The 21,218-nt window shown below is 41.5% G+C and overlaps 1 protein-coding gene across 6 annotated transcripts in view; it reads left to right on the forward strand.

Moving 5' to 3' along the window:
• LOC106786628 (zinc finger protein 700-like) overlaps positions 1–19,945 on the forward strand; it is a 33,291-nt gene extending 13,346 nt beyond the window's left edge. For all 6 annotated transcript variants that reach the window (XM_014748217.1, XM_014748218.1, XM_014748215.1 and 3 more), the window contains exons 5-9: positions 116–723; positions 806–1,288; positions 13,475–13,672; positions 15,609–15,786; positions 19,508–19,945. In XM_014748217.1, the coding sequence (XP_014603703.1) occupies positions 116–723; positions 806–1,288; positions 13,475–13,672; positions 15,609–15,786; positions 19,508–19,747 (1,707 nt within the window). In that variant the 3' untranslated portion in view covers positions 19,748–19,945. The remainder of the gene's footprint in view (positions 1–115; positions 724–805; positions 1,289–13,474; positions 13,673–15,608; positions 15,787–19,507) is intronic.
• Positions 19,946–21,218: the final 1,273 nt, after the last annotated feature.

Genomic DNA, 21,218 nt, shown 5'->3' on the forward strand with positions numbered 1-21,218 from the left:
AATTCATATATATATATATAATTACGTTCGTTTCTCTTTACATGCATACGTCGAACGTTGAAATGAATATTCGGGTCAAACTCGTGTTATTTTATTTCGATATAAATTGTTCCAGATAAGTGGAAGCTACAGATGCGGTTCTTGCGATTTCTGGTGTGCTGACAATGAAACAATGGAGACACACTTATTAAGCACGAGTCATCGTGACGTGGTATCAATGATGAACGGTTCGGTACCGGTGGTAATCAGTCGTCAACAAGCATTGCCCTGTAGCAGCTGCAACCGTCAATTCCGATATAATCTGCAGCTGCGAATGCACGTCAAGGAGACAGGACACAAGGAAAGCCTCACAGCATCGGACAAGTATCAACAGCGTATCACGTGCAGCATGTGCCCCCAAGTCGTGAGGTCCTTGATATCTCTTCAACGCCATCAGCTAAGCTGTCACGTTAACAAGGAAAGCGAAATGAACGAATTGGCCCTTTCCACGCAACCAACGCCTTACTTTTGTTCTTTTTGTTCGCTGAACTTTGCTACCACTCAAGAAGCCGTTCTTCATCGAAGAACCTCGACTCACAAGGAAATTGTTAAACAACTCAAATTCCCGTCTGAAAAATCATTAAACAAAATCATTAGAAATTGTCCGCATTGCGGCGAGAAGCAATCAAATCTCGAGGAACACAAGGAACATCTTCTGAACAAGCATTTAAAATTGTGTTACAGGTTAGTTTTGGTTTTTTGGAGAAATATTTAATTAATAAATATAGATTGTTCGTATCGTTATTTATTAAACAAATTCTTGTAGATGTCCACAATGTGGAGTACTTTTTGCTCTTCCGCAAGAAGTAGCGAGACACACCAGGGACAACAAGTGTAGCAAGAAAAAGGAAGTTAATGATACGAAGGCAACAGTGGTAAAAGAAGAATGGAAGTGCAAAATTTGTAATTTCTCGACGGATTTACAATCGGAACTGATATTTCACGAGGCCCTTCATAATGGCAGCGTTCAATCGAGCAAGGACAAACGCTATAACAAATTGATAGTCAAATATCGGTGTCCTGTGTGTAAAAAAATTTTCACTAAGGTCTCCCTAAGGAACCACATCAGAATGCATACGGGTGAACGGCCATTTTCGTGTGCCAAGTGTTACGTGTCATTTATAAGAAGGCCTGACCTGAGCTTTCATGAAAAAAATTGTTCCACCAATTCGACGACTGGCTTGCCGAACGAGATTCATCGCAGAAGAAATTTTGTCTGTTCGGAATGCGACAGCGCTTTTTACACCAAGTAAGTTTAATTTTTATAGGAAAACTATTTTTTCACACTCGCGTAATTATTGCAAAGTTAGATTTTAAATATGCAATAATCGAAAATAACGAATACAAATATCCTGCTCGTAAATTTGACAACGATCATCGAGTCTCGATCCTGAAGGAAACGTTTAACGCGAGACATCTCGTCACCGTCGCTTAAACTTTACCAGTAAACATTAACGACGTGCAATGTTCGGCTGTAGAAATGCTTTGGACCACAGCAACCCGCGTCGCCCGTTATAAATAAAGAATGGCGCATTCGGTTGGAATAAAAAGCTTAGGACAATAAAAGCGTTTGCCGCGAGTTGGAACCGCGAAACACTCCGTTCGCGCTCGTAGTAAAAGTGTCCTCGTTGCATAGCTATAAAATAAAGGACCGTATCCGTTGGCCAGTGTAGAGGAAAGAGAGAAATAGAAAGAGAAGGAAAGCAGATGAGTATGGTACTTCGAGTGTAGGAGAAAAAAGGAAGAGCGGAGTTAAACCTGAAGACGTACCAAGATAAAGATAGGGAAAGAGAGAGAAACGGTGATAGGGGAGGAGGGTGGGAGAGGTGTTTTCTGCAAGACACCAGCTCGTATTAACATCTCATAGTGGGTTGTGAGCTTGTACGGGTCATTCTAGTATTTAACGGGCTTGCATTATGAGCCGCGAGTAGGTATATGCACTCCTTCTTCACCCTCCTTTCCTCTCCTCCTACTCTTTCCTCTTCTTCTTCTTCTTCTTCTTCTTCCTTCTCTAATACTAATGTATTCAGGTAGGCGCCTATACGTGGGAGCTCACAGCTAGGGCGCCTCGCATCGTGTTAACCTTCCCTTCGCAAACGTTTGCGAGTTGCACGACGTCGACATAAGTATTAAAACATTGCTATAGTACTCCGAGCAGAGAAAGAGAGAGAGAGAGAGAGCCGGCCGACTATAAAGCAAATGTTAACACCTTATGGTTTATCCTTCTCTATTTTCCTTTTTGATCGTTCTCTTTTTCTCTTTTCGAGTACTTCGCACCACCATTTCTTTCTTTCTTTCTTTCTTACAAATGTGATTTTGAAGAAAAATAAAAATACCATATTATTATAGGAAAATAATCTTCGTTCTTTGTACGACGTCAGACAAGGTTCTCGTAAAGCAACGCGTATCTCTCGAAAAGTTTTCAAAGTCCATGAACTACTTAATCGACGAATTACATCATCCAACCCATGAGCGTACTCCACTACCACCAACCCTCGGAAACCACTCTCAACTGCCATTTCATAGATCAGCTTGTCAGTATCGCTTGGAAAATTATGTTCCGTTCTCGATATCTATCGGAACAAGTAAGAGGTATTCTGCTATCCTGATTTTCCTTTGGAAGAGTGCATGTCCATCGTATTTAACATGCTTTCCCAAGGAATCCTTGAAGTTTCAGTCATTTTAAGGATGGAAAAGAAATAAATATGTAGGAGAAAATACTTGTCAAGCTTGGCGCGGGGGGAAACTGAATTTGTTTTGTGTTATTTAGCAAAAGATAAAAGAAAATAAGAGAAGAGAAGAGAAGAGAAGAGTGGAATGAAGGAGAATCTAAAGAAGAAAATAAGAGGAATAAGAATAAAAAGAAAAAGAGGGGCAGGCAAGTAAGGGGTAGAGGAAGGAGAAGGTCGTGCAGAGGGTCGGCGGCTGGGATCTAGAAAGAAAGAAAGAAGGTAATTACGAAGAGACGGGGGCAGCTCCCGCGCAACCGATCGGCTACCCAATTCTCAGAATACGCGACCAGTTCGCGATGTATGCGCATATTCAAGATAGTATGTTACATACGCGAGTTACTGACCGTAGCTTTCGCTTCGTTCGCCACCCCCGCTCGCTCTTCCCTCCAGCAGTGCCCTCGGTGGTGTCCCTTGGTGCGGTGTCCAACCCTCTTACCTCCTTTCTCTCCGTTTCTCTCGACGTATGCCGTGTACACGCGTTCCCCAGAGGTATTTACATATATGGACCGCGGCGTGGCGCGCGCGTATCTTTTATCTTCCGTAGCAGTAATGGCGCGTCCACCTCCTTCGTACCTGGTCAGGTAAACACCGTGCAGATAGGCATACTGGGTGAGATTGCCGTAACCTCGCGGGCCCTGCCGTCGCCCTGTTCATCGGGATACTTTAACATCCAGACGCGATCCTACTTCTTCCATACGAATAAATATCGTCCTATGCGGGGAACCCTCCACGGTGCAAGACCATAGATCCCAGATTAGAAATTCTAATGCACCTTTACTTCCTTCCTTTCTACCACGTCGAACGTCTTCCCATCGCGTTGCCCTTCATTCTTCGAAAATCTTACATTTATCCTATATACCGAGCTAGATTTACAGGACTTTCCTACACTGATTTTCAACGAATCATCCTTTAGATTCTTTTTTATCGTAGATTTAGTTTTAGGATGGCGTAAAAGATAAGTTTGGATATATTATCGTCGAAAGAGAGGGAGTTTAGTTCGGAGACACCATTGTCTTCGTAACCGTTAACATTCTCTTGCACCTCTAGCTGCTAACGAGGCACGGTGTCGTCTTTACGGATCACCCCATAGACACCCTAAATCCTTCTCTCTTACCTCTTCTATAGAGAAAGACGGAAGGAAGAGAATTGTCCGTGCTCTCGAGGAACAATGCGTGGCTGTTGGTCTCCCTCTTTTTCGGAGCGAATGGTAGAGGACGTCCAGCAGAGTGTCGCCGGAACGAAAGCTTTTTTTCTCGAGTTCTTCGAGTCACCGGGGGTGGGAAGACTCCCTCTCTCGGCCCCATGGCCTTTGTGCCATGCGAGTTGGGTATGTGCGTTTCTCTACCTGTCTCCCTCTCTTTATCCCATTCCCGTTTTCTCTCTTTCTCTCTCTCTCTCTCTCTCTTTCTCTATCTCTTCTTTTCCATAGCAGCCATCGTTTTGGCGTAGTAGCCGTGCGCGACGATGGTGCGCGCACTGTGGTGTACGATGGCACGCGGTAAGCACGGCCCCGTATGCAGACAGTTTAGTGGTGACTGCCCCGCGAGTCCAGTTGTCGCGTGAAATATTGCAATTCATAAAATAAAACAGACCTGTGGTCGAGAACGCGTAGATATAGCCAAAGCCCGCGCTGCTAACCATCCTCCTAACGGCCAAACCATCCTACTACCCCCTTCGTTTAACCATCTCCTCCACCCCTTTAGACTGGGCTACCCATTCCCTTTCTCCCTCTTTCTCTCTCACCCAGTCGCAGGTTCTCTGCACCTTTACCTTCGACAAAGCCCGCATGCACCTCCGCCACTCTTTTTATCCTCTTCGCTTTCTTTCTCTCTCTCTCTCTCTCTCTCTCTCTCACTCTCTTTATCGCCGTTTCTTTTCTTTTGCATTCTCGCCTCTCCGTTCTTGTTTAACGCGTTCGCGAATGGTAACGTCGCCAAACCGCAACGCTTCCTAAGCTCGAACTCCTCCGCGGACTCAACATTTTTCTACTCGGAACCTCCTGTGTCTGTTACCACCAAACGGCCTTCTGGAATCCCGAATAGGATGCGTTCAGTTTTACACACACACATATATCCATACATAATTATATATATACTTTACTCACATAAGCAGGTTAGACATAATTTGTACATTCTTACTACCACCACCAAGTTGAGAGACAAATTTTAAGCCCTCCTCCAGTCTTCCTTCAATAATTCAGGATTTACCTTAGAGTCCGTTCGTTTTTTCTCCTTATCTTCGAATCCGTTGGAACTATCGGGGTATAATCGACGAGGTTCTTTCTACCCGGAGGGAAAAAGGAGGCGTCGACATAGATCGCGGTTAAAATGCCGAGCCTGCCGGAGATGCCTCCTTTTCCGCCGACGAAATTAGCGAGCGACATGTTTATTGTAAATGAATCCTACTCCGAGACCATGCGAGAGGGAAGGAGAGAAAAGGTGCTTGGTAGAGTAGCGTTCTACGTATCCAGGGGATGGCGCCGGTCGAGAACGAGGAAACGAAACGGGAGACACGGAATGAGAGAGAAAGAGAGAGAAAGAGAGAGAGAGAGAAAGAGAGAGAGAGAGAGACCTGGAGTTTGGAGGGTGCGCGCGCGCGCGCGAGCTCAGTGTCCCGATTTATGCGCCCGTTACCGAGCCCTCTGGCGCAATTAAGCTTGCGTTATAATATTGTTGTTTATTCTGAGCCTCGGCTGGGAAGCGTTAACCACCCCTTCGCCGGTCTTCCACGGTAGTACTAGGCGACGCCACTTTCCTACACTACTACCCCTCGAAAGCACCCTCCTAATCTTCATGACGCGGCAGCTAGATCCTGTCTCTTCCTCTTCCCTCTCCCTTTCCTCTCACTCTCTCTCTCTCACCCTCTCTTTCTTGGTATGCGTCTGTTTCTCTATCTCTCGTACACTTTCGCAAAACTTCCAACATCAGCGGCTATGCGGAACTACGCGTTCAGTACCCTTGCACCAGACGAAATTTCCTTCTCTTCCGTTTGTCTCAACCTGATAGGACGAGAAGGAGAAAGATAAAGGTAGAAGGATGGGGACTGAAAGAGAGAGAGAGAGAGAAGGGACTTCGATCAGGATCCGCGTTAATTCCAACTTATTCCACCGAGCGGTCACGTACTCGCTTAACGAGCTTCACGCTCCTGACAGAAAGCAATGCGCATCCGGGTTTCTCCCAACGATTTGCGAGGACTTTTGACAAGGTTTTTACGATAAAAGGAAAAATAATGCTGCCTTATTTTATTATTTATTATCTATATTTTTTGATTAGTTCGTTTTCCCCTATAGCGTTTGAAATTTACTAAATTATATTCGACTATAATAAATGAATGAATGGTTGTGAATTTAGAATTGAAAAATTCGCCAATGACAATTTCTTGTTCAGCTTCTGTGTATTCGTCAGTAATAAAGCGACGATAAAAGTACGCGTTGAAGTTATCGTGATTGGAGGATAATGAAACACGATCGGGTATGTGTGTGTAGAGTTTGAATTTAAAAAAGAGATTTTGACACAGGGGGATTACGTTGTGCGAAGAGAGTAAAACGCGAGTTAAAGTGGACCGTGAATTAAAGCCGCCTTCGTAAAACCGGTCGTTGCTACTTATTCAGCTGTGCGGTAAACGTAAATCGGAGTTGGTTTATGATTCCGTAGCCGGTTGTAAATAATAACGGTACGCGTTACGTCATATTTTCACGCGCGTCCACGGTGTTCGACATTGCCGGGAGGGGATAGCAGGAATAATTTCTCGTTTGTAATCGGTAGCGATAATATGTTTCATGCTTTAACGTCGACACGCATTCGAAGATTCCTGGCGTTAATCATATAATCCAAAATTTGCTAAAAATAATATTCGTATAAATACAAAGGAAGAAAATTTGTTACACACGTAAGTATCTCGAACCCACGTGCTATTATTTAAAACGACGATTGTTGCGAATTTATCGAACGAATCGATTTATCGCGATTGAAATGCAGAAACATCGTGAATGATCCGATCGTATAATGTCGTTGATTTATTTCTTCGTTTATGTATCTATTCCGTGATCGGAGAACGAAATCGATTTTACGATTCCTCTCGACGCCTTTATCTCTTTTCGTTTAACGTTTAAATAAATCATCGTGGTAGATACAATTCCTGCCAGTTTATCGTTCTTTTTGATACTTAAATTCAAACATTCTTAACTAAATATGCTTTGTGCAAAACACGCGTTGTGTCGAATTAAAAATTGATTTTCCTGACAAAAATTCATTGTCGTTTAAAACAAAAAAATATACAAAATAAAATTTATTCAACAAAGAACGCGTTTTGAATATGAATATTAATTCGATGAAAAATATTCACTTTGGAATATTAGTCAAATGGAATAACACCGTGGTTTGAGAAGTTCGATACGATCACATCGAGTGCCGAGGTTAGAGAAAAGGAAAGCAAATAAGAAACGAAGAAGAATAAGAAGAATAAGAAGAAGAATAAGATGGAGAAGGGATAAAGAAGAAGAAAAGGGATGGGATGGGAAGGGAAGGGAAGGGTCAGGGGGACAGAGGTGGACGGACGTAAGGACGTACGGACGGACGTACGAACCGACGAAGGTGGGATTGAGTTATGACAGCGTTTGCTCCAGGGGGCCGGGTTTCGAGCTGGCGAAGCGGATATTCTTCTTATTCTTTATTTCTTGGTCTGCAGGGCCGCCGTAGGAACCGTCGGCCATGCATCACCTTCGGTTCACTTTGGTCCGGCCTCCTCTTCTTCGGCATCCTTCCATGAGCGTACCCCACCGCCATCACGAGCCATCACGATCCCACCTCGCCCATCGTCCCTTGGAATCCTCGATTCCACCCACCTTGGCAGCTTCACCGGTTATCCGTTGCGGAGTGAGTTCACCGGCTTCCTTCCACCAAGGATTAACGTTTCTAGTATCACTCCTCCTCTTCCCCCTCCCCGCTCCTTCCTTGGCCTTCCTCCTGTGCGAGTTCGCGACTCTCCTCGTTAATTGCATCGGCCGCGCTCGTAGGTACGTCCACCTTCCTTCCAGACCTTGATCCCCGCATCGACCTTCTTCTTCTTCTTCTTCTTCTTCTACTACTTCTAGTTTATCTTTTTTCCTGCCGTTGCTGCTTCTACTACTACTACTACTTCTTTTCCTCCTTCTAAAAGCGAATATAATACCGATAGCCTTTTACGATCCGTCCGATCGTTCAATCCCTCTCTATTCGAGATACTTGACGTTTTCTTGATAAGAAGCAATAAATCATTGAATAGAGGTGGCTCGCGATTCGCCTACATACATATGTGTATGTTTGACTTCTCCGTTTGAAAAATAAGAAAAAGAAGGGAGAAAGAAAGAGATACGAGTTTTGAAGGTGGAATAGAAAAGAGAATGGTACATAACTAAGGGCACGCGTAAATCACGGGTAGTAATAAAGATCCACTTGTCGCGGGCGGATATTTATGAAGCGTTTCACGGTTCTTCCCGCCAAAAGAGAATCACCTTTTAGCTCTTCGCCTCGGCCTCCGGATGAACGATCGTCCGATTTCGAGATAATCGAAGAGGTCAGTGGCGGAGGGGACTAGGGCGAGAACTCGAACCAGGAGTAAAGACGAGAATGGCGGTTGGAAGGAGAAGAAGAAGAAGAAGATGAAGAAGAGAAGATGAAGAAAGAAAGAAAGAAAGAAAGATAAGTCGATGCTCGACAGAACGAATGAACGGAGGAACGAATGAAGGAACGAAAGAACGAAGAGGCCATAAATACCTCAGCGCGTTCAGCCAATTAAAACAAATCATTTTAATGCACAACCTTTTTAATTAATGCCCGTGCTCGCTCGCTCCCATCCGCTTCCTCCTCCTCCTCCTCCTCCTCCTCCTCCTACTCCTTTTACTCCGCGCGTACTACACGATCGGCTTCACCGGCTCTGCAATTCCCATCTCGAAGCGATCGGGTCCGATATTAACTTATACGTCACTCTGTATCCCGCATGCTTTCTCTCTCTCTTTCTGTTCGTGTACATAACCGATTATCCTTAACCCCTAAGCGCGGACGTCCGATGATGACGCCGCGGCATCACCGGGTTCGCTGAGCTACCACCAGTCCCAATGATGGCTTCTTGCTTGCAAGTCCCTAACCAGACTCGATTTTAATTATACGAATTTTCGCGAACTTGATTGTACATTCCACCCCACCACCACCCCGACCTTACTCTTCTTCTTTCTTTTTACCTTTCTTCTTGTTTTCTTTCTACTTCTTCTTCTTCTTCTTATTTTTCTTCTTATTCTTATTCCTCTTTATTCTTTCTTCTACAACAACATCGTCGACGAGATTTATGCCCTCCAGACGGCAACTGGCAGATAAAGATAGGATACCGTGGTATCGATATCCGACTGGATCCGACTTCGTTAGGATACAAATTGAGATACGGCCGCGATCACAGGATACCCACTCTTACCCCACCTAACGTTATACTTTGATCAAAGGGAACCTTTAAAAGCTATCGGATTTCTCCTAAACTATTCTAAATTGTTCGCGTGTCTAATGTTTGAGTATAGGTTTACTTAACTGACTAAGTAACTTTATGCAATGTAAGATAATGATGATTAAAATTAATTTGAATGAAATTGTATCGATTCGTAAGAGAATTGAAAGCTCGCAAAACGTCAGTATTTTCGATTTCGCGATGGCACCCGGGTGCCATCGTTTTATCGACGGCTCGTTTTAACGACGATCGCGCCAGCCCAAAGATTAGACTTTTAAATGGCCCCCGCTCAGAGCCGGTACGTATTTCACGAGATGACGGTGGACGTCGCGTTAAATCATCCGGAGTGACCGCATCCGCTTGCCCAATCGGCCCCGAGTCTCTCCTTAACGGCCTCTTGTCACGCCTGCGACATTCCACCGAAACACACCGGCCCTCTTCTTTCCTCAAACCTCCTCGTCCCTTCTTCTCCTCCTTCTCATCTTCTTTTCTTCATCTTTTCGAAAGATGAACAACCATCCTCTCCGTTCTCTCCTCCCCTATAAACGCGTTTCTACTCAACGTCAACGTCTTTTCAAAATCTACAAATCAACTCACACTTTCGTTACACGGATTGTTCTATCGGAATTCAGAACCGATTGGAAAGGTTTGGTATTACCTATCTATACTATGGATAGAATGGATAAAATAAAAATGAAATAAATATCTGACCACCTTCTATATACGTGTTCGTTTGAGAACCGAACCGTTGAGCAACTACGCGAGTCGTCGTAATTCACCGCTCCTTTCTTTCACCTTCGTCAAATCGATTCGATCGACGTTCTTTAGATCGACGTTTCTTCGAAAAGATCCACGAAACTATTCGAGTTAATGTCCGAAACTCCCATTTTGTTTTCTACCTATTTTTCATTTTACGAATGTAAATGTCACGACACACTTTTGAATATATCTAATTAATTAAGATTTCAAAGATATATATTATAACGTATAGGGAAAATTTGCATTAATCTAAGTAAATTTATGTATTAAGGGTTACGGATAGTTTTGACCAGTTTGTTGTTAACAAACTTGCAATAACAACGATTAATTATTATTTTCAATATTAATTTGGTATTGAAATAAAAATCGAATATAAAAATGAACGATTAAAAATCTTTCAGATAGGTATATGTGTAAACGTTCCGCGCGTTACCCCAAATATATTATTATATGAAGAATATTTTTTCTGAAAGAGAGAAAATAATTGTTGAAAAATCATAATACGTGTAGTTTAATTTATTATCATGAAAATGTGTAGGAAAGTCTATCTCGGATTCTTCCGGCGCGTATATTATTATTCAACAGGTAACCAAATACGAATGGCAATAGATAGAAGAGAGGTCTCAGTAATGCGCTCGCGCGTGCACTCGCCCAAGGATTCCATGCGTGAGAAAGCGCACCTGCATGTAGAGAAGATGGCACAGGTATTAATATTACTTTTTATCGCGGATTCCAATCCCCAGGAAAAGTCTTGTCTACTGGACACAGAGAATGTGATAATTCAGATGCAATTACCAACCGTCGTGTATGAGAAAATATGTTGTGTGTGTGAGAGAGAGAAAGAGGAGAATGAAAAGCCTCGAACTGATTTTCCGATTACACGATAAATATCAACGATCTTGAAAGGAAGCTTCTCTCATCGTTTATGTCATTTACAAGCGCACTCGTGGCAACAAATCCGATGCACCTTCGATTCCCAAGGACGGAATTTATACTTTCCGCGAATGGACATGAGCTCTTTCATGTGGACGTACCTTAAATAATATCTAGGTATCTACCTGTACTTGTATGTAATTTTTAATAATCATCTAGGAAAATTCAAACTCGACGGATCGTTGATGATATAGCAACGTTTTAAAACGAATAATCATCTTTTACATATTGCACGATGCTTTTTCTACTATTTGAGAATGTTTGATGTTAACGATAAGATCAAGAACACATCTCTTATCTTAGATTATATATGGTAATAAAAAGATAGCATAGAAGAAGGGTGTATCGTAGATACAGATAGGTAGATATAATTTTAGGATCTTGTATCGATACTTCAGGTTTACCTGTTATCTCATCAAACGTTAAATTATCTTCCGTAAATCGTAAAGAAGAAATCAATGTAGGGTTACTCAACAGAATCGAAATATTAATTCTTAATACCAAGGGAATAAAAATAAGATAAATAAATACCGATTCTATATGATTCATTTCCGGATTACTGGGGAAGAATTCTACGAAAGGGTTACGGCCTTTTCTTGGGTTGTACCCTTTTGCGCGGGTGTATCGAACTCATCCCAGGTCTTTATCGTTATCTGCATCGTCGGCACGATCCTAGTGGATCTTTTGGAGGATCGTTGAGGATCGCACGCAATGCACGCATGCGTTCTCGTGAAAGTTGCACGCGCAGGATACTTGGGAAAGATCCTAACATCGAACACGCAGGTTCGATTTAAAGGATTCGCGAAACACGCGTACTCGCGTCCTGCTACCTGCATCTTTTTCTCTCCCTTTCTCTTTCTGGCACAGGTGCAAGGCATAGTCTAACGTTGACCAGGTTCGTGCGAGGGCGTGTATACGCTGACATTGTAAAACTTGGCGTTACACTTGCGTAGCCAATTGGGTAGGCCGGTTCTCCCTCTAGGACGGCCCAGATCTCACGTACCTCTTTCTCTTCTTCTTTCTCTCTCGCACTTATTGCCACTCACCGCTTCCCACTATCCTCTATCGTCCTTCTTCCCCTACCTTTTTGCTTGGATCTCTCTCTCTCTCTCTCTCTCTCTCTCTCTCTCTCATTCCTTTTCCTTTTTCTTTTTCTTCCTCTTCTTCTTCTTCTTCTGTTTCTCTTTCATTCACTCTCGATCGGTCTCTCCGAGTAAACTCCCCAAGATATCGGCGAGTTACCATCGCGAAAAATCAGCGTCCTTCGTCCTGTCCCCAAGCAGCTTTCCAACAGCAGCACCACCACTACCACCAATAGCAAAAGCAAAAGCAAGAGCACCAGCAGCAAACTCAAGAACGACGTCGAGATCTTGCGGCCGGCAACCGGAGATACGAGTACCGCCGATCCTGGATACTTGTGTTCGAAAATTTGCTGCCAATTTCGATAACATCGACGAGGGAAACGGTCGTTCTCGACTTCTACTTCGTTCGATGAACGATCTACCTTTGTACGACATTGTTTAAAAGTAGTAATCGAACGATACTTAAATATTCGACGTGTACTTTAGTAATTTAACAAAATTATATAATCAATTTCTAACGTGTGTTTTCTATTTTAAACGATAATAAACGAAATCTAAATCTTATCTTAGAAAATATGAGGAAGAAAATATCTCGGGTATAATAAAATGAAGAAAAAATATTTCTATCTCATTAGTTTTTATTATACGAGATTATAAATAGTCGATCTTTCCAGATTCTGTTCCTCCCTTGTTTTATTTTTATATCATACTTAAAAAGAAACTTTAATCCTCTGATAAAACTCTAATAGGCAACAAATATATATGGCTTACCTATATTTAAAAATTCCACTTTACTTCGAGCAGATGATTTAATTAACTTCATAGCCGTAAAAGTCAGTGCTCTCACTGTATCCTAATTAAGGTGTCATAAATCCTCACTTGCTTCCTATTCTGAAACGATGAGAATTCCGAGCGGTTAAGCGGGAGGAGATCCGGTCTCGATACGGTCATTTTGACTTACTTACACCATCTTAGAAGAGATAAACAAAGTAAGAAATATTAAGGAACGAAAAACTAAATTGAAAAAGGAGGAAAATGATGAACAGAGGGTATAGAATCGAAGACTATGTTTTAGTTTCTTTCTTATTCTTGGCAGGTTGATATACATAGGATGCAACAGCTGGGATCGGATCGTAAGGCGTGCAAACGGGGCCCGATACTCGCACGCGTACCGCGCATTCGTAGGCCCATTGTCCTGTCTTATTAAGCGTCGAACTTAACGAAAGCGCGCGTGCCTATTTAACCGGCAAAATCATTATTCTCAACGCCGTTTAACCACGCTCAAATGGTATTCCAAAAATTGTACTCGCACCCGTGAAATACTTTTCGAATATACTTGGCATACCTGCCTCTGCTTTTCGCGATCTTTTCCTCGCAACTATTTTTTTTTGTTTTCAACTGCAAACATGCACTATCTGGCACATATGTCAATAAATTTGGTTAATCCGCTTGTTTCAGACACGCATTAAGACAACATATGTTTACACATGCTGGTAAAAACTACAAGTGCGGTCTTCCAGGTTGTCCCACTATGCTACGTACAGCTTCCGAGTTGAAGTATCATCGTTCCATGATCCACGGCGACGCCTCTATCAGTAGAAAATATCCTTGCGAGCACTGTTCTTATGCAGCTAAAACTAGAACCCAACTTCGCAGGTATACGTGTATTTTCATTTTCATTATCATTTTATTGTTAGATCTACGATTACAAATTTACGATTAGTTCGGGATAATAGAACAATAATTTAATGTGATCAGTCGTATATATTATAATTAATAATGAGTCACACGTGAAATTAATCGAACATTTTTGCATGATCCAAGAAGAAAATGAAAGATCGATAAACGATACGCTTCCGCGTGGGTGGGTGGTGGATTTTACGATTCATTCCGCATACGATTCTTTGAGTTTGTCGACAAGACACGTTTAAAAGAGAATAAAAAAAAAGAAGAAAAGTTGAGATAATAAAAGAGAGAGAGATAGAGAAAGAATAGAGAATATTGGTGTATAATCAGCATCCTTCCAACCAATATTATTGACATTAATTTTAATCAAGATTTCTGACCCGAGTTCGATGCATTCCTATAGCATTAATCATGTTAGCAAGTCGCGTATATATAATTGATGTCTTCGAGGAAGCCGGATCGAATTAATTGCGAGGATGCAACGGACGTGTCAGCACGTATACAGGATCGACACGGGTCGCATATATTTATAAAAAAGAAAAAAAAAAAGAATAAAAATAAAAGGAAAAATATAAGAAATCAATTTTCTTTGGGAATCAATATTCGCATATACTTATGGGAGGATCGTACGTTTGAAAGTTGAATATCTTTACGATATATAAACGCAAGTTCCTTGTCCAATAACTTGATCTCGATCTAAATCGACTAGAACACGTTACGGTGGATGATCGAGACTAATATTGCTATTAATCGGAGAGATAGTATCGAACGAATAGCATTTAATTATTGATCCCGATCGATCTAAGAAAATGGAAGTAATTTGATATAACCGATCGATGATTCATCATAACGACGTAATACTTAATGGAATTCGTGAGAATTTGTATGAGGAGAAACGATTCGGGTTTTAGTAATATATCGATGGGGTTGTTTTTTTTTCTCTTTTTTTTTTTCATTTTTCATTTTTCCATCGAGGTCTCGATTAAGTCATAATAATACCGATTTGCAATTTGCCGGACGATCAACTGAAGTCCGGTTTAAATTAAGCCTTATTAAGGGTATTGTGTCGTACCAATACCAAACCGATACGTACCAATAAATTTCATCTCATTTTCTACGACAGCAATACCGAGCTCGCGAGCTTTGAATGAAAAGAAGAAGTATCGCGAGCGTCAAACGGGGAGAAAATAAAAAAAGAAAAGAAAAGGGTAGAAAAGGGTTGGGGGCGGGCAAGCGGAAGTTGCGTGCAGGAGCCGACTAAGTGCGGGCAACCCGTTATGATCTCGGCACACACGGCGATACTCGTATGCGATACTCGATGCGATACTCGACGCGATATTTCATCGCGAATTGAGTACTTACTACGTGAGTCGAACTCAACGCAGGCCGCAGAGTGTCGCGAAACTTCTCTCTCTCTCTCTCTCTCTCTCTCTCTCTCTCTCTCTTTGTCTCTCTCTCTCTCTCTCTCTCTCTCTATTCGTCTATCTAGCTCAGTCTTGTAACGCGGAGCGGAGTAAATCACGCGGGATTTTAATTAAACGTGTCATGCATTTCGAAGCTGATATACGCGTAGCCACCACGGCCAATGGCTCCCTCGTAATATCGCGCACGCATATCGCATCTTTCATAATCACCGGTCCCGCTGCGACGATGAACTTCCCGAGAGCCGCGCCTCGGCCTGATCGTACGTCTTCCGCCATTTCGAATATATCAGCCGATATATGCCTTTCTTTTTTCCTCCTTCCTCCCTCTTCCTCCTCACCCTCCCGTCGTCGTCTTCGTCTTCTTCTTCGATGCAACCACGCGCGCCCACGCTCCTCCACTATTTTCCATCTTATTATTATTATTATTGTTATTATTATTATTATGTACAGAAGAGACGGTTTTATTTGTTCTCTCGTTCCAGGCATCAGGTCAGGCACGAAGAATCAACGAGCGTGGAGAAACTTAGATATCATTCCTGTCCTTACTCCGGTTGCACTTTTAGAACCAGACTTAGTTTTCATCTACGCCGACACGTGCTGTTGCACACGGGAACCAAACCGTACAAGTGTCGTTATTGTACTTACGCCTGCAATAATCTGGTAAGTTCGTACCTAATCCGTTAACGACATTTTCAAAGAACACGCGTGGAATTCTAATTCTTAAATAATAAACGTAAATTATATATACACAAATAAAATGCATTTTCGCGTGTTAAAGGTAAATCAGTGTTGGCCTGTGTTAAAAAATTTAAGCAAAGTTTCGCATCGAACAGAAGTTGCCGACTTCTCTTATGTTTGACCGAAAATGTTTGAATCGGTCGACAGATCCAATTTTTGTATTGGAGGGATTGGAAAGGGCTGGTGGATGGAGGCTAAGGTAGCCGTCGTGGCGTAAATTAAGCAAAGTACACGTTAACGTTAGGACCGCGTCGCGTTTTCTGCTCGTACAGCCACCGCCGCCACCGCCGTGGCCACGGTTGCGATAAGATAACGAGTTAATTGTGCTCACTGGATGCCCACACACGCACGGAAGAAGAGGAGTCCGGTCAGGCTCTTTCCCCTCTCTCACTCTCCCTCCGGTCATACCGTGCTGCTGGCCGGTATGCTAATGCCCTTTGAAGCTTTAGTTGGGATGCGACTCGAATACGAGGGCTCCGTGTCTCTTTGATAGCGACATAAACTCATTCCAGTGGCTCTCATTTCGATTTACGTTTGAACAACCAAGAACGGACATAATCTAGGAGTAGTTACTTACGAATTTACTTACTTGGCTACCACGGTTGCGTTCAAATCGTTCGACGTTATGTCTTTTGCTCGCTCGTACATATATGTTTATATATATAGGCTGATTCACGAATCGTAATCAGTAGAATATTATATTTTATTTCAAGTATTCCCTAAGTACGATAACACATTCGTGAATCAGCCTGTAAACGTATTCTATACGTATGAGATACATGGAAATATTGTAGTATTTGTAAACTATCCTACTAATAGAACCGAGCTTCGGACGCGCATAAAATCCGCAGATGCATATCGGTGGCTCGAGAAACAATGTAATAAATAATAAAAGCCCGTCGCCATTCTACTCTATCGGGATCTCTCGTTCATTCTCTCTCTCGTGGAGAATGTTTTACCGATTAAGATAATGGAATTACTCCGATCATTGCGCGCTTTAGCCGCGGATAGATCGATCTACCCTGGTATACCTCCTCCTAGCCGACTACTGCAACCGTGCACACCTTATCTCGAACTAAGCGAGAGACGATCTATGTTTCTTAAACGCTTGACTTTGATGCTATCGACTTGTACGCCCTGCTACCGGTCGTTAATTTTCAACAACAACAAAAAATACATACAGAAAAATAACTTAAATGAAAGAAAAAAGAAGAAAAAGGAAGAAAAACGAACGGGAAAAATAGGTACGACGATCGTGAGCAGAAAATCGGCTAATGTTCCTTCCAAAAGAAATTTCTCGGCTTTCCTATACGACGATTTTTATTATAACTCGATGTTGATCTCGTCCAATCTATGCTTCGCGATTGCTATTACGACGACATACTGATTTAAAAGTACATTGTCATTGTCCATTTTTAGTCCTTTCTCCCATTCATTCACCATATCCCTTTTCCTTTTCTTTCAAGCCTTTCCAACTCGCGTAACGTTAAGTTGCATTCGTTCAGCGTTCCCTCTTCCCCTTTCATTTTACTTTAAGCCGGTATTTATTTCTTCGATTTGTATTATTTCCTTTTTCTTTTTGGCTAAAAGGGAAACCTTTAGAATCGTGGGTATTGCAATTACGAAACGTGGTATTCAATTATTTCTAATTTATAATGAAAATCTTATGTAAATAGATATTATTTATTCTGTCGTAGAATTTGATGAAAAGTTGTTCTGAAAAAAAAATCGTTAAAGATTCGATTCGATCATCATCGTTGGTAAATTTAATTAATAAAATGCGGCACAGCAAAGGGTACCGCTCGGAAAGAGATTGTTGGAAATCATCGGAAGATCGAAACTATTCGCGATAATTCACGTAGATTACGAGAACGTTTACGTCAAATGAAAGAGGAGGATTATCGGTAGGAGGAAGAGGTTATAGAAAGATATTGGGAGTGAAGGTAAAAGATGTGGAAGAAGAAATCTTTCGGTGGAAGACGTTGAAAGGAACTGACAACGAGAAATAAGCTACGACGGTCTCTGTTAATTTTACTGTTGAAGCTCGTAAAACGGGATAGCGCGTGGAACATGAGCCGCCTATGAACAACATCTGTTCTCCGAGCTATTGCATCCAATCGTATTTCCATATATAAGTATATGTGTGTATGTCCTAAGTAGGTATACATGTAAGTTAATAATTTGAGAAAAAATAAAAAAGAAGATCAAAGTTTTGTGATCACTGTAATGAAAATGTTGATTTCGTGGTCGCGTGTCTTCGCGTCGTTCGAAGGGTGGTTTACATTTCTTTCTTCTTATTATTTTTGTTCGATAGATAAGAGACGGAAAATAGACAAGCGGGCCCCTAGGAATTGCGTTGTGAACGGGGCCTTAATGCGGCAACGTCACGGAGCACTGGTCGCGTCGCGCGGAAAGATTTACTTATGGGAAATTAAATTTGATGTTGCCGTTGCCATCAACGGCTCGTATAAGCCCGCCTGGTAGGAAGATGTTTACGACTACGGTCGGCTACTTAGGCCGAGAGGGTAAAACGCCTTTAAATGCGCCAACGGCATGGCCAACGAACGCGTCCGGTTTTGCACCACGGCAAACCGTCAATCGGTTCTTCTCTTAACTCCCATAAGGTATTCCCAGGTAGAACGGAAGGACAATAATTTACAAATGTTTCTTTTCTTATTCTCGTGATTTGTCCAAGTAATGAAAACATACAAAAAAAAATGTAACCAGGGAAATGAAAATTGTTAGAGGTGGTTAAGCCCTTAGAGTGGGCGTTTGACGATCGTCGTCTTCGTGTATAATTAAATTAAACGAACCGTGACCGATCTAATATAATGACTGCTTTTTATAATTTGATATTAAAATTCTATTAATTATTTCATAATTTTTATTTCTTTTTCAATTTTATGCACCAATTACATTTGTTCGAGTGCAATTAATTACGTTTTGATGAAGATTTGACTGATTGTTAAATAAACTGTCGATAGGTTTAATACTTTTTCCCTTATGTTTTTTACTTTAAGAAAGAAGAAAAAGATTTATTTTCGCATAGCAAAATTTTTGATCACTCGATCATTGTATTTCACCTTTCTTGATCGAACGATTCCACTTCTTACAAGGAGGAAAAGGAAAGGATATCAAAGTTATGTCCTTTATCGTGTAATAAGACACAACCCGAGTTCGTATCTTTTAACGCGCATTGCAAATTTGATAAGAACAACCAAGCAGTGTTTATTCTTATACTCGTGTACAATCTCTTAGATGATAATAACACTAGGTTATAGGAGGTTGTCACGGTCTAACAAATTTCAAATATATCGATGCTATTTCGTACGGAAGACAAAACACATCGGCGTGGGCAAAGCAGTTCACGATTATGGTTCGGTAAGGTGATGTAAATCAGGCACCATGACCGAACACTCTTGACTGTCTTTTCGTCGTCACTTTCGTTCGAGCGAGACGCGTCGTAAGTTTAAGACTGGATCATTGTCCATTAAAGAGCTATGAAAAGCCTTTACAACGTGGCTCCTTGCGTTTGCACGATTTATTTATGACTCTTCCTACAACGCTTCTAACCCAGACACTCCAACTATTTCTCTCTCTTTATTTTTCTTGTCTATTTATTTCTTTGTTTTTCTCGTTACAGGAAAATCTTAGGAAACACGTACTATCCAAGACTCTGCATCCCGGCAAATCGATCTACGAGTGTGACTTTTGTGCTACGAAAAATACCGATACCTTTTGCACAAACTTTTCCAGAGAATTGCGAGCTCATCTATTAGACTCCCATGGCGACAAATTTAAAAATCCCGAAGACGCGAGAAAATACATTCTCAATATGTTCGAGGTCGTTCCTGATTCGGAACCGGCAGATGAGCCGCATTAAATGTATTTTTAGGTTTACCCAAATACCTCCTAATCCGAATTTCCGTAAAGATTATTATGAAAAACGATGAAACGAATAAGTTACCAATTATTAACGTTAGTCGTAAAATGTTACCTGATATACGATCGAATGAAAATGTTTATTTCGCAAATAACCATTTGTTCGAAATTTAAGAATTAAACGAAATGCATAATCGAACAGAGTAATCAAATAATTTAGTCCGGCATGACGTTTCTATAAAAACGTGTATCTTTAAGTTACACTTTTACGTCATTTATTCGTTCATTAAATCTTTTAATAACCAACCGAGTATTCTTCTTTATATGAAAGGTTGACAAAAAAAAAAAAGAAAAAAGAATAAATGTAAGCGCACTGTTTCGAAAGAGTAGAAACACACGGAAGCCAGTAATAAATCGCGATGAGCCGTTACCGCAAGCGATCGTATAAATTGAGCCGATCCGAACGAGGGAAAGTTCAAACACAAGGCGTTCAATCGTCGAACGTTCGTAAATTAGACGATCATCCTCAACCAGCGGCGTTCTCTTGAAACGGATCAGCTCGATGAAAATGTGCTTCGACGACGTGAATATACATACCTATCGGCAACTGGTATCACGGGTAGGTATCGTTTTATTTATATCGAACAACTCGATATATCTGTACACACGTATACAATACATAGAGAACAGTGAAAAGAAAGTTTCTCAGTTGATTCGTCGTTTCTTCCGCGTCTCTCTCTCTTTTTCCCTCATGAGTTTTACGAGTATACACGATTCGGGCATCGTCCATCTTCGAGTTTGCTGTCGAACGGAAGATTCCGATGTAAAGACGAGTCAAAAGTAAGACAAAGATAGAAAAAATAGAAGAAATAGTGTCAGGGAGAGACTTAAATGTCAGGGGTACTCAACCTTTTTTTTTCTTCCCGTATTGCATCAATTTGTTCTTCTTTTTTTTTTCACATCAAGCTTAGCCCTATGATTAAAACAAAGTCTATTTTAATCATTGTCATTAACGCGAATTCATAAGAATGTTGATAATTTGAATTGAATTTGAATTAGAGGTGTCGAATAATAGTCTAAAATCTTCGGAAACGTGGATAAAAATTGGCAAAGTGTATGAACCAAATGAAATAAACTTTCCTCGAGGTGTTAGAAGTTGAACGCGTCGCTAATACTAGGAAAGATCGGACTATTCGTCGTAGTCGTCGTTTTCCATGTCCGAAGACTCGCGGTAGGACTGTATTACTACTACGGCCAGGAAGTAGTTAAGGTGATCTACGGTCACGTGGCACGGTATGTACTTTAGACGTGTATACGATCAAATCTTTATGCCTCATGCACAACGCCAGAAAGAGAGAGAGAGAGAGAGAGAGAGGAACGCAATATTACCAGAACCAACGACAAGAATCCTCTTTCTCTTTATTCCTGTCTTTACCTTCTTTTACTTCTTTTTCTTCTTCTTTTTAACTTGA

The sequence above is a fragment of the Polistes canadensis genome, unplaced genomic scaffold, assembly GCF_001313835.1.
Source record: "Polistes canadensis isolate GaletaPanama2010 unplaced genomic scaffold, ASM131383v1 scaffold_78, whole genome shotgun sequence".
NCBI classification, from domain to species: domain Eukaryota; kingdom Metazoa; phylum Arthropoda; class Insecta; order Hymenoptera; family Vespidae; genus Polistes; species Polistes canadensis.